Source organism: Choloepus didactylus, chromosome 2 (genome assembly GCF_015220235.1).
Source record: "Choloepus didactylus isolate mChoDid1 chromosome 2, mChoDid1.pri, whole genome shotgun sequence".
NCBI classification, from domain to species: domain Eukaryota; kingdom Metazoa; phylum Chordata; class Mammalia; order Pilosa; family Megalonychidae; genus Choloepus; species Choloepus didactylus.
In genome coordinates this window covers 112,536,227-112,555,259 of record NC_051308.1, presented here as the reverse complement: position 1 = coordinate 112,555,259, position 19,033 = coordinate 112,536,227, and the positions used below count along the sequence as shown (strand labels likewise).

At 39.2% G+C, this 19,033-nt stretch overlaps 3 protein-coding genes across 4 annotated transcripts in view; 2 read left to right on the top strand and 1 right to left on the bottom strand.

Annotated features, from left to right (window-relative positions):
* LOC119526654 (small proline-rich protein 2E-like) overlaps window positions 1-19,033 on the bottom strand; it is a 215,214-nt gene that overhangs the window by 17,301 nt on the left and 178,880 nt on the right. The window lies entirely within an intron of this gene.
* LOC119526660 (small proline-rich protein 2E-like) lies at window positions 1,814-2,029 on the top strand. The gene has a single exon (XM_037825959.1). It carries the CDS (start codon window positions 1,814-1,816, stop codon window positions 2,027-2,029), a length of 216 nt encoding a protein of 71 aa, XP_037681887.1.
* On the top strand, window positions 18,785-19,000 carry LOC119526659 (small proline-rich protein 2E-like). Its single transcript, XM_037825958.1, has one exon. It carries the CDS (start codon window positions 18,785-18,787, stop codon window positions 18,998-19,000), a length of 216 nt encoding a protein of 71 aa, XP_037681886.1.

Below are 19,033 nucleotides of genomic sequence, written 5' to 3'. Positions count from 1 at the left end.
GTGGCACATGACTCCCAGGGTTGTATATCTTTGTAGCTACATGGGACATGATTCATGGGGATGAGCCTGGTCCTGGCATCCTGGGATTGAGAAAGCTTTCTTCAACCAAAAAGGGGGAGAGAAGTGAAACCAGAGTTTCAGAGGATAAGAGATTTCAAATAGAGTAAAGAGGTCATTCTGGTGGTTATTTCTATGCATTTTATAGATGTATCTTTGAGGTTTGAGATTTTTAGTGTATTGGAATAGCTAGAAGGAAATACTTGAACTGTAATAGAGTAGCCTTGATTCTTGAAGATGAATGTATAAGTATATGGCTTTTAAGAGGTGACAGTGTAATTGCAAAAACTCTGTGACTGACACTCCATTATTCAGTGTATGGATAAATGAGTATGAAAACAAAGACAAAAATGAAATAAATAACAGGAGGGGATAAGAGGTATGGAAAGTTTTGGGTTTTCTTTTTTTATTTTTTGGAGTAATGAAAACACTTCAAAATTTGATTGCGGTCATGAATGTACAGCTATATGATTATATGTGAACCACTGATTGTACACTTTGGATGATTATCTGGTATGTGAATATAGCTCAATAAAATTCCATCAAAAAGGGGCTTGAGGTAAGAAGAAAGATTTCTCCAGGTAGCCAGGTCACTAGGTAGCTAGACCCATTCAATCCAGAATGTACAATAAAATGACAGTCATCAAAAGTAGAACAGTTTATGATGCAGGGAGGGGGCAAGATAGGAAAGTGTGGTCTTCCGCAGTCAAGAAGAGCTTTTGGCCACCAGAGAGGGAGAAGCCCCCACATTCCCCCAAAGCCATAATTCACGGAAACTGAGAACTAAAGCAGGGCTTGAGTGAGGCAGGATCACTTAACTCAGTGAGCAATCCTGCAAAGGGTGTTTCCTCTTGTCAGAATCCCTGTCAAACCAATTATAGCTGGATTTGCATTTTGATTGGGAAATTATTAGACAAGCCCAGTTGTAGACAGTTCCATTTCCACCTGGTGAGGCAGCAAGTCATATAAAAAGGACCTCTGCTGCACAGCTACCATCTTCCTGGTACTTGATTCCTGATCTACCTGGAAGAAACTGGTGAGTCTGATTTTATTAGTTCACCTGTTTCTTGGTGCTCTCGAATATTTAAATTTAATCTGGAGACAGCAAATTTGATGGGTCCAAAGTTATGATCATGGGTTGATGCTATTTAATTGATGAAAACTAAGGACTGGGGACAATGTTATAGTTTTTAGCATGTTTTATTGTAGATATCCATACGGAAAAATGGTTAATAGGAAAGCTTTGATTTGAAGATGAAGGAAGAACAAGGAATTTTTCTGCTCTCCATCTTATTAGAGTCCATCCTGCTGAGATTTCAAAGGGTTTTGAAGGTGTGAGACTCATGAATTCTCCCTGAACAGTGCTTTGTTCTGTACTCAAGCACTCACATGTCAGGAAATATATGGATGATAGAAATTATTTGTGAGTTTGCCCAGGATTTCAGAACTTTTAACTACCTTTGCAGCAGATGTTATTTTAATGCAAATAATATTACTTGCTGCTTTAGAAGAGAATTTTTTTTAATGGCATGAGGAAAAAAAAATTGAGTTTCCCTAAAGCCTATGAGGCAATTTGCTAAAGAGAAAGGTAGAAGCCAGAAAGTCATACAAATGGTGTTAAGAGATTAAAATAGGTTCTTGGAGATTGGAGATAATATCCCAAGGTAATACATAAGCTTTGGCTTCTCTGTCTGCAGGAGTTCCTTCTAGAACACTGTCCTATAATTCCTTTCAGATTCCCAGAGACTCCGGAAAGATGTCTTACCAGCAGCAGCAGTGCAAGCAGCCCTGCCAGCCGCCTCCTGTGTGCCCACCTAAGTGCCCAGAGCCGTGCCCACCCTCAAAGTGTGTGGAGCCATGCCCACCCCCAAAGTGCGTAGTGCCGTGCCCACCTCAGCCATGCCAGCAGCAATGCCCTCCTGTGCAGCCTCCTCCACCTTGCCAGCAGAAGTGCCCACCTAAGTGCAAGTAACAGCTTGAGGATTCATCAGGTTCATGAAAGAATGAGGACAGTTGTCTCGCCCAGTTCCCCAGCTCCACCATCATCTTCTCATCAAAGCCTGTCACGGATACAGAAGGAGCTTCTCCATCCTTAGCCTGTGATCTGCCTGTGATGATTCCTGACAACAAAAGGTTTCCTTCCTGGGGCTGTTACACTCTTATCCTTCAGGAGGTAACTGAGAACAGGCATTCCTCAGCAGAGCCAGGATCCCAGAGCTTCAGAAGGAAGAGCAGCATCTTACTCCCTTGTCGTCATCAGGGGATTCTCTTCATGTCTTCCATGTCCATTTGTGACCTGGGCAAGGCTTTCCACCACCCGAGCAACTGTAACTTTTCTTTCTCTTCCTGAATAAAGCGTATAATTTATGATGGAATAAATGTTTTCTGGACTGTTTTTTTTTTTAGCAATATCATATCATAATTTTTATTTGTTTCTATCTTTTTACATGAGAAATGGATTAAGGAATTAAAAGAGGACAGTTTTTAATACAAATTAAATCAGAAGCAAAAATTCCCTTCCCATATATAAAGCTTTAAGGCATAATTTCCCATTTAATCTTAAAGGACTTTATATTAAGGACAGGGTCCAAGTGTCAGCATGTCTCTCTGTAGCAAGTGGCCCTTTCCCCAAGGCAGTATATTTCCAAATTTGAAAAAAGTTCTTATGGGATTGGCCAGAATGTCATAAACTGAGTCTTTCTTTCTGAGGATATCTTTTGAAACATCCAGCATTTGTTGCTGATAAAGAGCAGAATTTTCTCTGGTACCTATGAGAAGGGAAGAGTCTTGCCAATGAAGGTCAAATTGCTGAGAAGATGCTAAAAAGGAAGATGGAGGAAATCATGCAGTCTCCTAATGATAGTGTTTTGAGATCAAATAATATTCTTGGAGATTGAAGGGATGATGGCCCTGCTTATTAGATGGATTTTGACATGATCAAAGTGCAGGGAATTTCCTCCTGTGAACATTGTCAGTGGACGTTTTTCAGACTTCCTGGGACACAGGAAGCATATCTTAGCACCAGGAGCAGTACAAGCTGTCTGTTCAGTCATCACTGGTGCACCTACTTAAATGTCCTAAGCCCTTCCCACCTCCAAAGTGTTCAGATCATGCACACCTCAAAGCGTAAACCAAGCAAGAGTCCCATCCTTATTTCCAATGGCCTCTTCTACAGAACACTCACATACCTCAACAAAAATGCAGCTCCCATCCTAAGCAAGTGTCCCCTCAAAGTCAGTGATAGTTTCAGATGTCCCAGGACCAAGGAACAAGAACTAGAACCAGTCTTCCCAATAACAGGAGCCCATGATCTGAATTCTGTTAGCAAGATAGATGACTTTACTACAAACTCCAACCCTTGACCTGCCTAAGATAGTATTAGGCAAAGATATTAATCTTTGGAAAACCCCTGGCAAAGGGACATGCTCAATGATGATATTTTTCCCAGAGCCACAGATTAAAGAGTTGTGATTTTAAGCATAAGCCTCTCACAGAGAACCATCAGAGGAATTTTATTATATGTGAACCGTACAGCTAATTTCATCACCTGGGCTACTGAAGCGTTCATTCAGCCTCCCAGATGAAGCAGATGTGCTATGGTGGAACATGAAATTTCCCCTCTGGAACTCTTTGTCCCTCGATTTGGCCTCTAATAAGCAGTGCACTATAAATATTTAAGGAACGAAGCCTGTGCTAAAGCATCTCACAAATTCTTTCTATATTGGTTCAAATTCATTTCTGCTATTCGTTTGTTAAGTGATCTGGAATAAGCCACTTCCTTCCTCGGAATTTCAATTGCCTCATATTCAGTGTGAAAATAAAAACCGTGCTTAGACAGTAAATGACTTAGCACAACGTCTGATTATAATTAATGCTCAAGAGAAAGTACTTGATATAAACAGGAGCAGCAGCTTTGCCCTATTAATGAAGTGGCAAAAGCAAGACTATGATATGAAACTGGAAACATTCCCAGAGTTTAATACTATGTTACATCATGTATGTTCTCTCTTTCCTCTGATATAATTCACTATCTAGAAATTTCCAAATCACAGATGATGGATTAGACATATTTGTCCCTATTGCTCCCACTAAGTAAAACTAAAAATCCTGGACAATACATATAAAACAAATCTAAGATAACACATCTTACGTTTTAATGTATCGGAATAGCTAGAAGTAAATACCTGAAACTACCAAACTCCAACCCAGCAGTCTGGACTCCTGAAGACAATTATATAATAATGTAGATTACAAGGGGTGACAGTGTGATTGTGAAGACCTTGTGGATCACACCCCCTTTATCTAGTGTATGGATGAGTAGAAAAATGGGGATAAAAACTAAAGGACAAATGGGGTGGGATGGGGGGATGATTTGGGTGTTCTTTTTTCACTTTTATTTTTTATTCTTGTTCTGGTTCTTTCTGATGTAAGGAAAATGTTCAGAGATAGATTGTGGTGATGAACACATAACTATGTTATCATACTGTGGACAGTGGATTGTATACCATGGATGATTGTATGGTGTGCGAATGTATTTCAATAAAACTGAATTTAATAAAAAAAAAAAAAAAAAAAAAAACAAATCTAAGAAACTATGAGAGAAAAAGGCAAACTGGCTAGGGACCTTGGGACCAGAGGAAAAACACAGCAGTTTTCTGTATATTCTTTTTTGCCTCAGATATCCCAGACTTGGTGCTGGAGAAGCAGTAAATAAGAGATAGCAACAGACCATAAAAATCCCAACAAGACATCATCTTTCAAGCCCAGGGACATGGAAAGGGGCAATCTAGCAAGACAAAAAAATTAAAAATGGTACCTTCCGTACTCTAGTTACATGCTTCAGAAAAGCTGTGACCCAACCCTCACACCACCAGCAGAGGCTGAGTGGGAAGGCTAAAATTCCACTTTCCAAGGCTGTAGGAGGCACCCCATCCCCTCCTCCAGCGTGGTGTAACACAATGTTATATAAGAATCTAGGACTTTCATCCACATCAGGCCAGTAATTATCCCTACCACTCCTTACAGGGCTAGTATCATTAGAGGCCTAACGGATAGTCAGGACTTAACAATCAACCCCTGGTAGTGAATCCACCCCTCCACTCCAGTGGAGCTACAAGGAAAGCAGTAATGAGGCACTACTGCCCCTCCCAGTCTGGGTATCCACATGCAGCTAGGAGGGAGCAAGGACACACACCCCTACCTAACTGTAATGAAGAGGCCTTCCTGCTTGGATGTCAACAAAGATCAAATTAGAATATGGACCTCTACTCCCACTTGGCAATAACAAGAGAGTGCCTTCCCCTTCCCCTGATGGTGTGATATCAGTGTCACCCATTGTTTGTTTAAGAGTGTGTTGCTTAATTTCCATGTATTTGTGAATTTTGCAGTTCTCTATCTGGTATTGATTACTAGCTCCTTGCCACTGTGGTAGGAGAAGATACTGCACAAAATTTCAATATTTTTAAAATTATTTATCCTTGTTTTGTGATATAACATATGGTTTTTGTTGACAATGATCCATGTGTACTAGAGAAGAATGCTTGTTCTGCTGCTATTGGGTGAAGAGTTCTACATTAGTCTGTTAGATCTGGTTGATTTATAGTATCAGTTCCATCTTCTGTTTCCCTATTGATCTTCTCTCTAGATGTTTTACCCATTATTAAGAGTGGCGCATGGAAGTCTCCTGTTATTATTGAAGAGATATGTTATTTCTGCCTTCAAGTTTTCAATTATTATTCCATATATTTTGGGGGACTGACCTTAGCTATACTTACATTTATAATTATTATGTCTTCTTATTCAATTGACCCCTTTATCAGTATATATGACCTTCTTTGTCCATTGTAAACATTTTTGACATAGTCTATTTAATCTGATTTTAGTATAGCTACCCGAGTTCTCTTTTGGTTACTATTTGCATGATATTTTTTCCCATCCTTTCATATTCAACCTACTTGTGCCTTTAAATTTAAGGAGAATCTCTCATAAACTGTGCATATTTCATCATTTTTTAATCCATTCTGCCAATCTCTTCCTTTCAACGTGAAAGTTTAATGCATTTACATTTAGAATAATTACTGCTGTCAGAATTATTCTGCAATTTTGCTATTTTATTTTTGTTAGTTATACACTATTGTGTAAAGCAAGAATTTTTTTATGCCTCTTTTCATATTTTTATTTCTTTATGCCACTTTGGCCCACGATATAGAATCCTTTCCATTCAGCCTGAAGAATTCCCCTTACTATTACATGTAAGGCAGGTCTAATGGTTACGAACTTCCTCAAATTTGTTTATCAGGAAACATCTTAATTTCTGCCTCATTTTGAAAGACAGTCTTGCCAGATATAAAATTTTGGGATGGCAATCGCTTTCTTTCATCACTGTATTTTGTCCCTGCCTCCATGGTTTCTCATTAGAAATCGGGACTTAATCATATTGGGGCTCCATTGTACATAATACAATGCTTTTCTCTTGCAGTTTTGGCAATTCTGTCTTTAACCTTAGGATTTGACACTTGGACTACTATGTGTCTGGATGTGGTTCTCTTCCAGTTATCAGGTTTGTGTTACTTGGTCTTCGTGCATGTGCACATTTGTGTCATTAGTTAAGTCTGGGAAGTTTTATGCCATTATTTCTTCAATTATTATTTCTGCCCCATTCTTTCTTTTGCCTCCTTCTGAGACTCCAAATATCTGCAGCTTGTTATGTTTGATAATGTCACACATATTTCATTGGCTCTGTTCACATTTTACCATTCCTTTTTCCTTTGGCTCCTCAATGTGAATCATTATGATTGCATTAACTTTGAGTTCATTAATTCTTTCTTCTGCTAGCTCCATTCTGCTATGGAAACCCTCCAGAGAATTTCTCTTTGCAGTTATTGTGGTCTTCAACTCCAGCCCATCTGTTTGGTTTCTTTTAAAAATTTCTCTCTCTTTATTGAATTTCTCGTATTGATCATTCATTTCTTTTAAATTCTTAAGTTCTTTCTCTGCATTTTCCTTTAACTCTTTGAGCATATTGAAGATGATTTATTAAAGTCTTTTTTCCATGTATCAAAAGTCTGCCATTTTTTTTGGTACTTTTTGGATTTTTCTCTTGTTCCTTTGGACTGGCAATCATTTCCTGTTTCTTTGTGTGTCTTGTAATTTTTTGTTATACATTGTACCTTCTAATATTTTTATGGACAAACTATGGGATTTAGTCTCAGAGATGTCTGTTCCTTACAATTGTATCTGGCTAGTGATATGACAGAGATTTCCATGATGGCAGGAGATAACCAAAACAAACTGAATACTAAAAATGACAGCTTCTTCACACCTTGAAAATTAACTTCGTATTGGCTGGTCCTCAATTTCAGTGTTTATCTCTCCTATTAAGAAAATCAGCCTGAATTTAATGTAAAGTGCAGACTTCTCTCTGTCTTTCCTGAAACTGCATCTTGTCCTGGGATTTTTCTTGCTCAAGGCCTCAAGAATTTCCTTATTTTCAGGACTCTGAATGCCTTCAAGCTCTCTTTGCATTAAAAATTCTTCCCCTCCTATTGTTCTCGATGGTGAGCCTTAAGTTAGGTCTTCTTTTGCCCTAGGCCACTTTGACTAATAGTTTCCTATACTGCTTTAGCTCTCTGTAACCCACTTCTGCCTATTGGAAAATTTGAGGGTGGTAGGCTAGAGATGACATTCTTGGTTTATTCTTTCAAGCTGCCACTGGATAGATTGGCTCTGACAGACAGGCACAGCAGTATGTGCACAGGGGTTACTCTGCTTCCTTCAGAAGAGGTCAAGAGACCCACAAAGGGAGGTCAGGCTGGCTCCACATTGGGCGTCCTGTGGGGCAGATGTGCTAGCAAGGGTGCCATGAGCTTCTTCTACATTTTTAAAGCTGCATTTTCTGAATTGGCCTTTGTCTAGACCCAGAAAACCTTGAAGTCTTTTCCAAAGTTGTGGAAGATGGCCCTGCCAGGTTTTGCTAATTTCAGTGTCTGATGCCATTTTTTGATCAACAAAACTCCTTTGTAATATCAATATGCCAAGACTATTTTGTTCAATTTTATGTAACACTGTGCCAGTTTGAATGTATTATGTCCCCCAAACACCATTGTCTTTGATGTAATCTTGTGTGGACAGACCTATTAGTGTTCATTAGATTGTAATTCTTTCATTGAGTGTTTCCATGGAGATGTGACCCGCCCAACTGTAGGTGAATACTCTGATTAGGTAATCTCCATGGGGGCGTGGCCCCACCCATTCAGTGTGGATGTTGAATAGCTCACTGGAGCCCTATAAAAGCTCAGACAGAAGGAGGGAGCTTGCTACAGCCGAGAGGGACACTTTGAAGAATGCACAGAAGCTGAGAGAGGAGCTGCAGCTTACAGAGACATTTTGGAAATGGCCTTTGAAAGCACACTCTTGCTCTGGAGAAGCTAAGAGAGGACAAATGCCCCAAGAGCAACTGAGAGTGACATTTTGGAGAGAAGCTGAAGCCTAGAGAGGAATGTCCTGGGAGAAAGCCATTTTGAAACCAGAACTCTGGTGCAGATGCCAGCCACATGCCTTCCCAGCTAACAGAAGTTTTCTAGACACTATTGACCATCCTTCAGTGAAGGTTCCCCCTTACCTTGGACAGTTTATGGCCTTAAGACTGCAACTTTGTAACCAGATAAACCCCCTTTATAAAAGCCAATCCATTTCTGGTATTTAGCTTAACAGCAGCATTAGCAAACTGTAACCAATTTTGGTACCAGAGAAGTGGGGTGCACCTGAGTTTGCAAATGCCAAACATGTTGGAACAGCTTTTTAAATGGATAAGGGGAAGATTCTGGAAGTGTTGTGAGGAGCTCAATAGAAAAGGCCTAAATTGCTTTGAAGAGACTGTTTGTGGAAATATGGACTCTAAAGATACTTTTGATGAGGCCTTGAGCAGAAATGATGAATGTGTTGTTGCGAACTGGAAGAAAGGTGATCCTTGTCTTAAAGTGGCAGAAATTTGGCAAAATTGAGTCCTGGTGTCAGACGGAAAGAAGAATTTGGAAGCAACGAGCTGGGATACTTGGCTGATGAGATTTCAAAACTAAAATTCTGGATATAGCATGGCTTCTTCTTGCAGCTTATAGTAAAATGTGAGTGGAGAGAGATAAACTGAGAGCTGGACCCTTGGGTTCAAAGATACCAGAAACTGATGGTTTGAAAAATTCCAAGCTTCCAGGAGGTGGAGCCCAGAAGCGACAGCCCAATGTGAGGATTTAACCAAACATGAAACCCAGCCACCATTTCAGTACAACCAGGATTGGAGGTAGAGTTATCCAGAAATGAATTGTGGAAAGTCGTATTGTCTGATGGCTTTGACCCCTGTGTGCTTCATGTGAAGCCAAGAGAATTTTTGTGAGATGTTCATAAACAGAGATGCTGCCAGTCTGGACTGGAAGAGACAGACAGGAACAAATTGAAGGAAAAATTTCTTCAAAGACAGAGCCGTGGAGGTTGAGGTCTGTAGTCAAGAGGTCTCGGGCTAGAAGAGAGGAGTGGCCCACATGCATGGAAGGGGCAAGTTTGCCCCAGAGGTCAAGGGTGGACCTTCTGCCTCAAGGCTCAGGAAAAGTTCTGCCACCCCAAGCCCCAAAGAGGGTGGAAAACATTCCCAGGGAACTGCGGAGAGCCTGGCTGCCACTCCACTCTTCTGAAGGGGTTGAGATGTGCCCTGGAGATGGAAGGGAATCCGGGTGCTGCTCCAATATTTGATGAGGGTGGGGCCGAGAAAGTGGTCTCCCCAGTGTGTGGATATGTTGGAACACTCACCCCAGAGCTTGGAGAGAAAAGGGCTGCCACAAATGCCCTTAGGAAGGGTTAGACTCCCACTCTCTCAAGACCCAAGGATAAAATGTCATTCTGTAAATGACTCAGAATTTGAAATCTAATGGAGTTTGCCCTGCAGGTTGTAGGAATTGTTTTGGTCCCTTAACCCTGTTTTCCTTTCAGTTTCTCCATATGGCAATGGGAATGTTTATCCTATCACTCTCCCTCCTTTGTATATTGGCATACATAACCTGTTCTAAGTTCCCAGGTCCACAATCAGAAGGGAATTATGCCTTAGGACAGACCATGCTTGTAACTGATTTTGATGAGATCTTCTACTTAACTATTGTAACTGAAATGATTTAAATTTCTGTGATATTGTTGTGGGATGAATGTATTTTCTATATGAAAAGATAATGTCATTTTGGGGTCCAGGGGGTGGAAAGCGCCAGTTTGAATGTATTATGTCCCCCTAAACACCATTATCTTTGATGCAATCTTGTGTGGGCAGATCTATTAGTGTTGATTAGATTGTAATTCTTTGATTGAGTATTTCCATGGAGATGTGAACCACCTAACTGTAGGTGATAACTCTGATAAGGTAATCTCCATGGAGGCATGTCCCTGCCCATTCAGCCCGGGCATGGATTAGTTCACTGGAACCTTACAAAAGCTCAGACAAAAGGAGTGAGCTTGCTACAGCCAAGAGGGACACTTTGAAGAATGTGAAGAAGCTGAGAGAGGGGCTGCAGCTTACAGAGACATTTTGGAGATGGCCTTTGAAAGCAGACTCTTGCTCCTGAGAAGCTAAGAGAGGACAAATGCCCCAAGAGCAACTGAGAGTGACATTTTGGACAGAAGTTGAAGCCTAGAGAGGAACATCCTGGTAGAAAGCCATTTTGAAACCAGAACTCTGGTGCAGAGGCCAGCCACTTGCCTTCCCAGCTGACAGAAGTTTTCCAGATGCCGCTGGCCATCCTTCAGTGAAGGTACCCCCTTACCTTGGACAGTTTATGGCCTTAAGACTGTAACTTTGTAACCAAATAAACCCCCTTTATAAAAGCCAATCAATTTCTAGTGTTTTGCTTAACAGCAGCATTAGCAAACTGGAACAAACACATAATGGTGAAATGTGAGAAAAAAATGTAATCAATAATTAGATAATTTCTAAAAATTCTTCTTTCTTTCCTGTCATTTTCATATAGAAATGATTACTGGCAAGCCATTAGAAAATTAAAGAGTGAATATAGTAAGAATGGAACTAGGGCTATGTGACCCTTAAAGATCAGAAAAACAAGACCTTTAGATGTAGATAAATAGATAGACAGATAGATTGGTAGATAATAGAGAGAGAGAAAAAGAGAGAAAGGGGAGATGTGTGGCAGCTGTCTGTGGGTTTCTGTGTAAAGTACACCATATTTCATGTCTCAGGTCTCACATGTTCAAACTTGTGGAAAACAATGATCCATAGGCCTCACACTAAATTTTGTGGCAGCTGTTCATGTAGCTTTCTTATGAGGAATCTGAATGTTGAAATTTATCACCCTAGCTTATAAGGCAGTTCCTGCCTGTGATGTTGGAGGCATCAGGCTAGAAATATCTTTAGTGTCTGAATTATCATGATAAGCAACCACAACTGGTTTTCTGGCACTGAAATCCCATTTGGGCAGCTGAATCTCAAATTTTGGATGGTAGAAATTACACAGAACTTTAAGAATTTGTTTTGGGTGTGGTGTGAGGCTAAGGGGATTAGTAGGTGACCTGTTGAATGAGGTCCCTTCTCTTTGTCTTCTGAAACTGGATGTCCAAGAGTCTATAGGACACATTTAATGATGACACTGTTTGTCGAATATCAAGATGCTGAAGTGGAGGCTCTATCCCTGTGTGATCATGGCCAAGGATGATCTCATCCCAAAGCCCTTCCTTCCTAATAGATACAATGACAATTCCGGGAACCCAGGGACTTGTGTCATTCACACGATGTGCTACTAGGTTGACTCAGTGCTCTGGTACTCTCTGGAACATAGCCACTTCAGAGGTTTTGAGTCTCTCCTCTTCCTCTTCCTCCCCTTCTCCACATATCCCTTCTTTCCTTTGCAATTAGAAAACTACATTCCTGGAAAGAATTACAAATATTTTTCCAAGACAAGGAATCTCTAGCAATGCCAGTTTAAATTTTTAATATATAAAATTCAGCCAAACCCACTGGTTGCCAGAAGAGTTAAAAGCAAATAAAAGAACTAATCACAAATTCATTGATAGCTTATGTCATGAGTGACCAACAAATGGCAAACTGGGTGGAAAAGAGTTATACACTTAGAAGTGTGAGCATAATGTGGCAGGTTGTTTGGTTGAAGGGCTTAAGAAGAAGACAGAACATAAACAAGGAAAAAATTACATAAAATTCCTGTCTTTCAATGACCTAAAATTTACTTTGAGAGAGAGTAGTGGAAACCAAAGTTATAAGAACAAATATAAGATCCTCCAAAGTGTGTTCCTACCCCCCACCTTTCTACCTCTCCTAAACACCCTGCCTCCACTCACCACCAGCACAGATTTCAAGCTTTTTGTGCTCTGGTCCTCTTGACAGTCTCCAAACCTACCTTCAGTAATTTATAAATCATGGTGTGAATCTAAAATGTTATATTTTGTATTGGTTTAAATAACAAATTTGGAGTAAAACAATTACTCTCTTAGTAAAGGGAATACAGAAGGACACAAGCAGTCCACAAAAGTGTCAATTCATTCTGCAGTAACACAAAGCTGGTTTTGTAACTTTATTCATTTGATCAGCCATGAACAAAAAGAAGTTTCAGGGGTTGAGGTGCACAAGGGAAAGAAGGATAGACAATTCAGTTCCAGGACTGAGGAGAGGAACTGTGGAACAAATTCTGAGCCAAGACTCTGAAAAGGCAGCCATGAAACCACTTTTACAGGATTAGAGGACTTATTGTGGTACCTTTGACCAACCTTCAATTATTCCCATAAGGGCTCTCTATATTTGCCATAACTAAGACAGTACATGTAATATATAATTTATTTAATAATATTTACTTTAAATACACTTTGTGTCAACTTTTAAAATGTTTAATTTGATTGGTAACAGGCAATAATATCCATGAATGGCAACTGTGATATTCAAATTGTACATTTTAATACTTAACATGAACATTTACAACTGATTTGTAAGCTATTGTGTTCACCACCTAGAGCAGATACTCTAACACACATAGTACTCCTACCACATTTGGGAGATACTGCTTTAGACACTGGCGGCTGCTTTTAGAGCATTTCCTTTGTAGGGCAGATGAAACTTTTTCAAAAGGCTTTTCATACATTACTTTAATTCAGCTTCATGAGGTCACCCTCATTTGTGAAACAGAAACCTGCAGGACAGGGAGTGTGTGCTTCTCAAAAGACATGAGCTGGTACCTAATGCTCTGCCCTGATTGCATGGACATGTCTGGATGCTGAGGAAGCACCAGGAATGAGGAAGGCTCCATGTGGAGATGAAGAAATCATGAAAGCAGATGCACAATTCCCAGGAACTCCTGCTGTCATCCTGGGTGAGCACCAGAGCAGTGTCCCGTAATACCCTATGTGACTGTGTCTTGTCCTAGATTTTTGGTAACCACATATGTATGGTTTGGTAAATGCAGTTGAAAAGATTGCTTGTGATTTTTGTTCACTTTTCCCATTTCCTAAAAGTAATGACGAAGAGTGAATAAAGAAAAATACAACTCAAAGGCACAGACTTGAGGGCATTGAAAAAACAAATGGCAGAACTTATCAGAATGAAAGGCACAATAGAAGAGAAGAGAAACACAATGGAGACATACAACAGCAGACTTGGAGAGGCAAAAGAAAAGATCAGAGAACTAGAAGACAGGCTATCTGAAATCCTACACACAAAAGAACAGATAGGGAAAAGAATGAAAAAATATGAGCAGGGTTTCATATTCATGACAACATGAAATGCATGAATATACATATTATAAGTGTCCCAGAAGGAGAAGAGGAGGGAAATTGGGCAGAAAGAAAATACAGGAAATAATCAATAAAAATTTCCAACCTATTATGAAAGACATAAAATTACAGGTCCAAGAAGTACAGCATACCCCAAATGGAATTGATCCAAATAGACCTAATCCAAGACACTTACTTATCAGATTTTCAAATGTCAAAGAAAAAGAGAGAATTCTGAAAGCAGCAAGAGAAAAAGCAATCCATCACATACAAGGGAAGCTTGATAAGATTAAGTGCAGAACTCTCAGCAGAAACATGGAGGAGAGAAAGCAGTGGTATGATATATTCAAGATACTGAAAGACAAAAACTGCCAAGCAGGATTCTATAACCAGCAAAATTGTCCTTCAAAAGTGAAGGAGAGTTTAAAATACAGATAAACAGACATTAAGAGAGTTCATGAACAGAGACCTCCTCTACAAGAAATACTAAAGGGAGTGCTACAGATAAAAAAGAGAGGAGAGAGAGGTTTGGAGAAGAGAATAGAAGTGAAGATATCAGAAGATAGAAAGAAGGTAGAGATAGGGCATTTGATGCTGAAGGAGTATTGAATGTTCAAGAGGACTGATTGTATAGATCCAGAAATGGATAGCACAATATTGTGTGATGGTAGCACAATATTATAAGTAAACTGAACAAAATGTGACTGTGAGTACAGTCAAAAGAGGAAGGTTAGGGGTATGTGTGATACCAGAAGGAAGAGAGAGAAGGTCTCCACTAAAAAACCCTAGAGTGCTCAATGATTGTGATTAAATGTGCAAATGTAAGAATAGTTTTACATGAGGTAGAAAAAAATGAATGTCAACTTTGCAAGGTGTTGAAAATTCCATGGCATTGGGGAAAAAACACAATCAATGCAAACTAGAGTCTATAGGTCACGATAACCTTGTAACATGCTTCCATTAATTGTAACAAAGGCAATATTCTAAAGCTAAAAGTCTGTAAGGCGGGAATATAACAGTATAACAGTGGTATAACAGTGGGATATGAGATTCCAAGCATTGGTGGTGTTGTCTGACCTTTTTTTGTATTACATTTTGTTTTTACTTTATTTTTTATTTTATTTTAGTTACCATTTTTTACTTTTTCTATTTTTCTTTATTCTCTTTCTTTTCTTCTGCTTCCTCTTTCTTTGCAGAAGAAATGGAAATGTCTTCAGGTAGATCGTGGAAGTGAATGCATAACTATGTGAGTATTCTGGAAATGGTATTTTAAAACTTCAACTTCTGTGATAGAACAAGGGAAAAGATGTTTATTATGTGCTGGATCTATCTTTTCTGTATTACAGCTCTATAATTTAACTTGTATAGTCAGTTTCTTCAAACACCGTAATTATATGGAACTTTGAATACAGAGTGAGATCTGGTTGGTTTGTAGCTCAGATGTGACCCCTCTCTCTAAAGCCAATTGTGCAGGTAAACACATTGCACTTCCCACTCCATGTGACATGACTCCCAGGGGTTAAATCCCTGGGAAAGTGGGACATGACTCCTGGGGATGAAACTGGACCTGGCACCAAGGGATAGAGGAAGGATTCTTGACCACAAGGTAGAAGAGAAATGAAACAAAATAAAGTTTCAGTGGCTGAGAGATTTAAAATAGAGTCAAGAGTATATTCTGGAGGTTATTCTTATGCATTATATATTTATCTCTATTTAGTTCTTAGTGTATTAGAATAGCTAGAAGGAAATAACTGAAACTGTTGAACTGCAGCCCAGTAGCCTTGATTCTTGAAGATGATTATACAACTATATGGCTTACACTGTGTGACTGTGTGATTCTGAAAACCTTGTGGCTCACACTCCCTTTATTCCATATATGGACAGATGAGTAGAAAAATGGGGACAAAAAATTAGAGAATAATAGGGATGGATGAGGAGATGGGATGTTTTGTGTGTTCTTTAACTTTTATTCTTATTCCTATTTTTTTACAGTAATGGAAATGTTCAAAAATTAATTGTGGTGATGAATGCACAACTATATACTGATACTGTGAAAAATTGTACACTTTGGATGATTATATGGTGTTGGAATATATCTCAATAAAATTGAATGTAAAATAAAAATAAACACTAAGAAAAAAAAGAAAGTACAGGTGTAAATGGGTTTATTTGACATGTACTTCACTGTGATTAATAAAGGAAACTCCTGAAAATACATAAAAATTATAATGAAATGATTATTAATCATCAAGAAGTTATAAAAGAATAGTAATTAATGTTAATGACTGAATATTAATAAACAAATTTAAATTTATCTTAAATTGACCAGTAGTTATTTGTCAAACAAACTGTGAAATAATTAATAAATATAAATACAGCTAAAATTAGTTTTTGGCTGAAATTGCTAATTAGATAGGATTTTCCCAGGATTCCAAAGTGAGTAGAAAGTCAAAATATATGAACAATCCTCTTAACTTTAAGAAGTGGAAAGAGGTCATTTGGGAGAAGTTATGTAGGAGCAGGTAGTACACCATGTTAGGGAGATATGAGCCTAAAGCTTGCCTTATGTTGTAGATACAGAGACTGAGTTTCTAGAACACCTGAATTGTATTAGGTGTTTCTGTGGTCCTAGTGGACATCTCGTTGTGGAGGTGGTGCAGATTTTATGAAGGACACAGGAATCAGCTTTATTTCCCCTATTCATGGATAAAAAACAGGTGAAAATAAGATCTTGATGGTCACAATTGTGCTAAATGTTTATAAATGTCATTCTTGGAAGGCTAGAGAGATGATCTAAAGTCTTATCTCAGTCCATTTGTGAGGAAGAAAAGGAGACTTAGACTAAAAAGACATAGAATCAAAGGGAAAATGCATTATAAGAGATCGAAACCATGAGAGACTGGGGAAAATTTTGGAAATATTAAACTTCTCCACCTAGGTAATTCCTGGTACTCTCACAAGCAGTGAGGACTACCAATATAATATCCCAAGCCCTTGATCTTGGGGCTTGCCCTTAGGAAACTTATATGGCAAAGGACAAGCGAACACTACTTATAATTATGCCAATGAGTCACCCTTAGGAAAACTCTTTTGTTGCTCAGATGTGGCCTGTCTTTCTCAGCCAACTCTGCAGGCAAACTCGCTGCCCTCCCCCCTGTGTAGGACATGACTCCCAGGGCTGTAAATCTCCCTAGCTACATGGGACATGACTCGTGGGGATGAGCCCGGCCCTGACATCATGGGATTGAGAAAGCCTTCTTGGACCAAACAGGGAAAGAGAAATGAAACCAAATAGAGTCAAGAGGTCATTCTGCTGGTTATTTTTACACATTATATAGATATCCCTTTGAGGTTTGAGGCTTTTAGTGCATTGGAATAGCTAGAAGGAAATACCTGAACTGTAATAGAATAGCCTTGATTCTTGAACATGAATGTACAAGTATATGGACCATAAGAGGTGACAGTGTAATTGCAAAAACCCTGTGATTGACACTCCATTATCCAGTGTATGGATAAATGAGTATAATAAAAAGACAAAAATAAAAAAAATAATAGGAGGGGACAAGGGGCATGGAAAGTCTTGGGTTTTCTTTTTTTATTTTTATTTTATTCTTATTTTCGTATTTTTGGAGTAATGAAAACAGTTCAAAGTTTGATTGTGATGATGAATGTACAAATATATGATTATATGTGAACCACTGATTGTACACTTTGGATGATAATCTGGTATGTGAATATAGCTGAATAAAATTGCATAGAAAAAGGGCTTGAGGTACGGAGAAAGATTTCTCCAGGAAGCCGGTCACTAGGTAGCTAGACCCATTCAATACAGAATGTACAATAAAATGACACTCAACAAAAACAGAACAGTTTACGATGAAGAGAGGGGGCAGCATAGGAAAGTGTGGTCTTCCCCAGTCAAGAAAAAGAGCTTTTGGCCACCAGAGAGAGAAGTCCCCACATTCCCCAAAGCCATAATTCACTGAAACTGAGAACTAAAGCAGGGCTTGAGTGAGTCACGAGCACTTAACTCTGAGCAATCCTGCAAAGGGTGTTTCCTCTTGTCAGAATCCCTGTCAAACCAATTATAGTTGGATCTGCAGTTAGGTTAGGAAATCATTAGACTAGCCCAGTTGTAGGCAGCTCCATTTCCTCCAGGTGAGACAGCAAGTCATATAAAAAGGACCTCTGCTGCACAGCTACCATCTTCCTGGTACTTGATTCCTGATCTACCTGGAAGAAACGGGTGAGTCTGATTTTATTAGTTCACCTGTTTCTTGGTGCTCTCAAATATTTAAATTTAATCTGGAGACAGCAAATTTGGTGGGTCCAAAGTTATGATCATGGGTTGATGCTATGTAATTGATGAAAACTAAGGACTGGGGACAATATTATAGTTTTTAGCATGTTTTATTGTTGATATCCAAATGGAAAAATGGTTAATAGGAAAGCTTTGATTTGAAGATGAAGGAAGAACAAGGAATTTTTCTGCTCTCCATATTATTAGAGTCCATCCTGCTGAGATTTCAAAGGGTTTTGAAGGTGTGAGACTCATGAATTCTCCCTGAACAGTGCTTTGTTCTGTACTCAAGCACTCACATGTCAGGAAATATATGGATGATAGAAATTATTTGTGAGTTTGCCCAGGATTTCAGAACTTTTAACTACCTTTACTGCAGATGTTATTTTAATGCAAATATAGGACCTGATGCTTTAGAAGAGAATTTTTTTTTAATGGCGTGACAAAAAAAAGTAAGTTTCCCTAAGCCTATGAAGCAACTTACTAGAGAGAAAGGTAGAAACCTGAAAGTCATACAAATGGTGTTAAAGAGATTAAATTAAGTACATGGAGATTGGAGATAATATCCTGATGTAATACATGAGCTTTAGCTTCTGTGTCTATAGGACTTCCTTCTTGTGAACACTGTGCTATAATTACTTTCAGATTCCCAGAGACTCCGGAAAGATGTCCTACCAGCAGCAGCAGTGCAAGCAGCCCTGTCAGCCACCTCCTGTGTGCCCACCTAAGTGCCCAGAGCCGTGCCCACCCCCAAAGTGTGTGGAGCCATGCCCACCCCCAAAATGCATAGTGCCGTGCCCACCTCAGCCATGCCAGCAGCAATGCCCTCCTGTGCAGCCTCCTCCACCTTGCCAGCAGAAGTGCCCACCTAAGTGCAAGTAACAGCTTGAGGATTCATCAGGATCATGAAAGAAT

Bases quoted from the DNA above. Each gene is read 5' to 3' on its own strand.
- LOC119526660 (XM_037825959.1), top strand. From the start codon at position 1,814: ATGTCTTACCAGCAGCAGCAGTGCAAGCAGCCCTGCCAGCCGCCTCCT.
- LOC119526659 (XM_037825958.1), top strand. From the start codon at position 18,785: ATGTCCTACCAGCAGCAGCAGTGCAAGCAGCCCTGTCAGCCACCTCCT.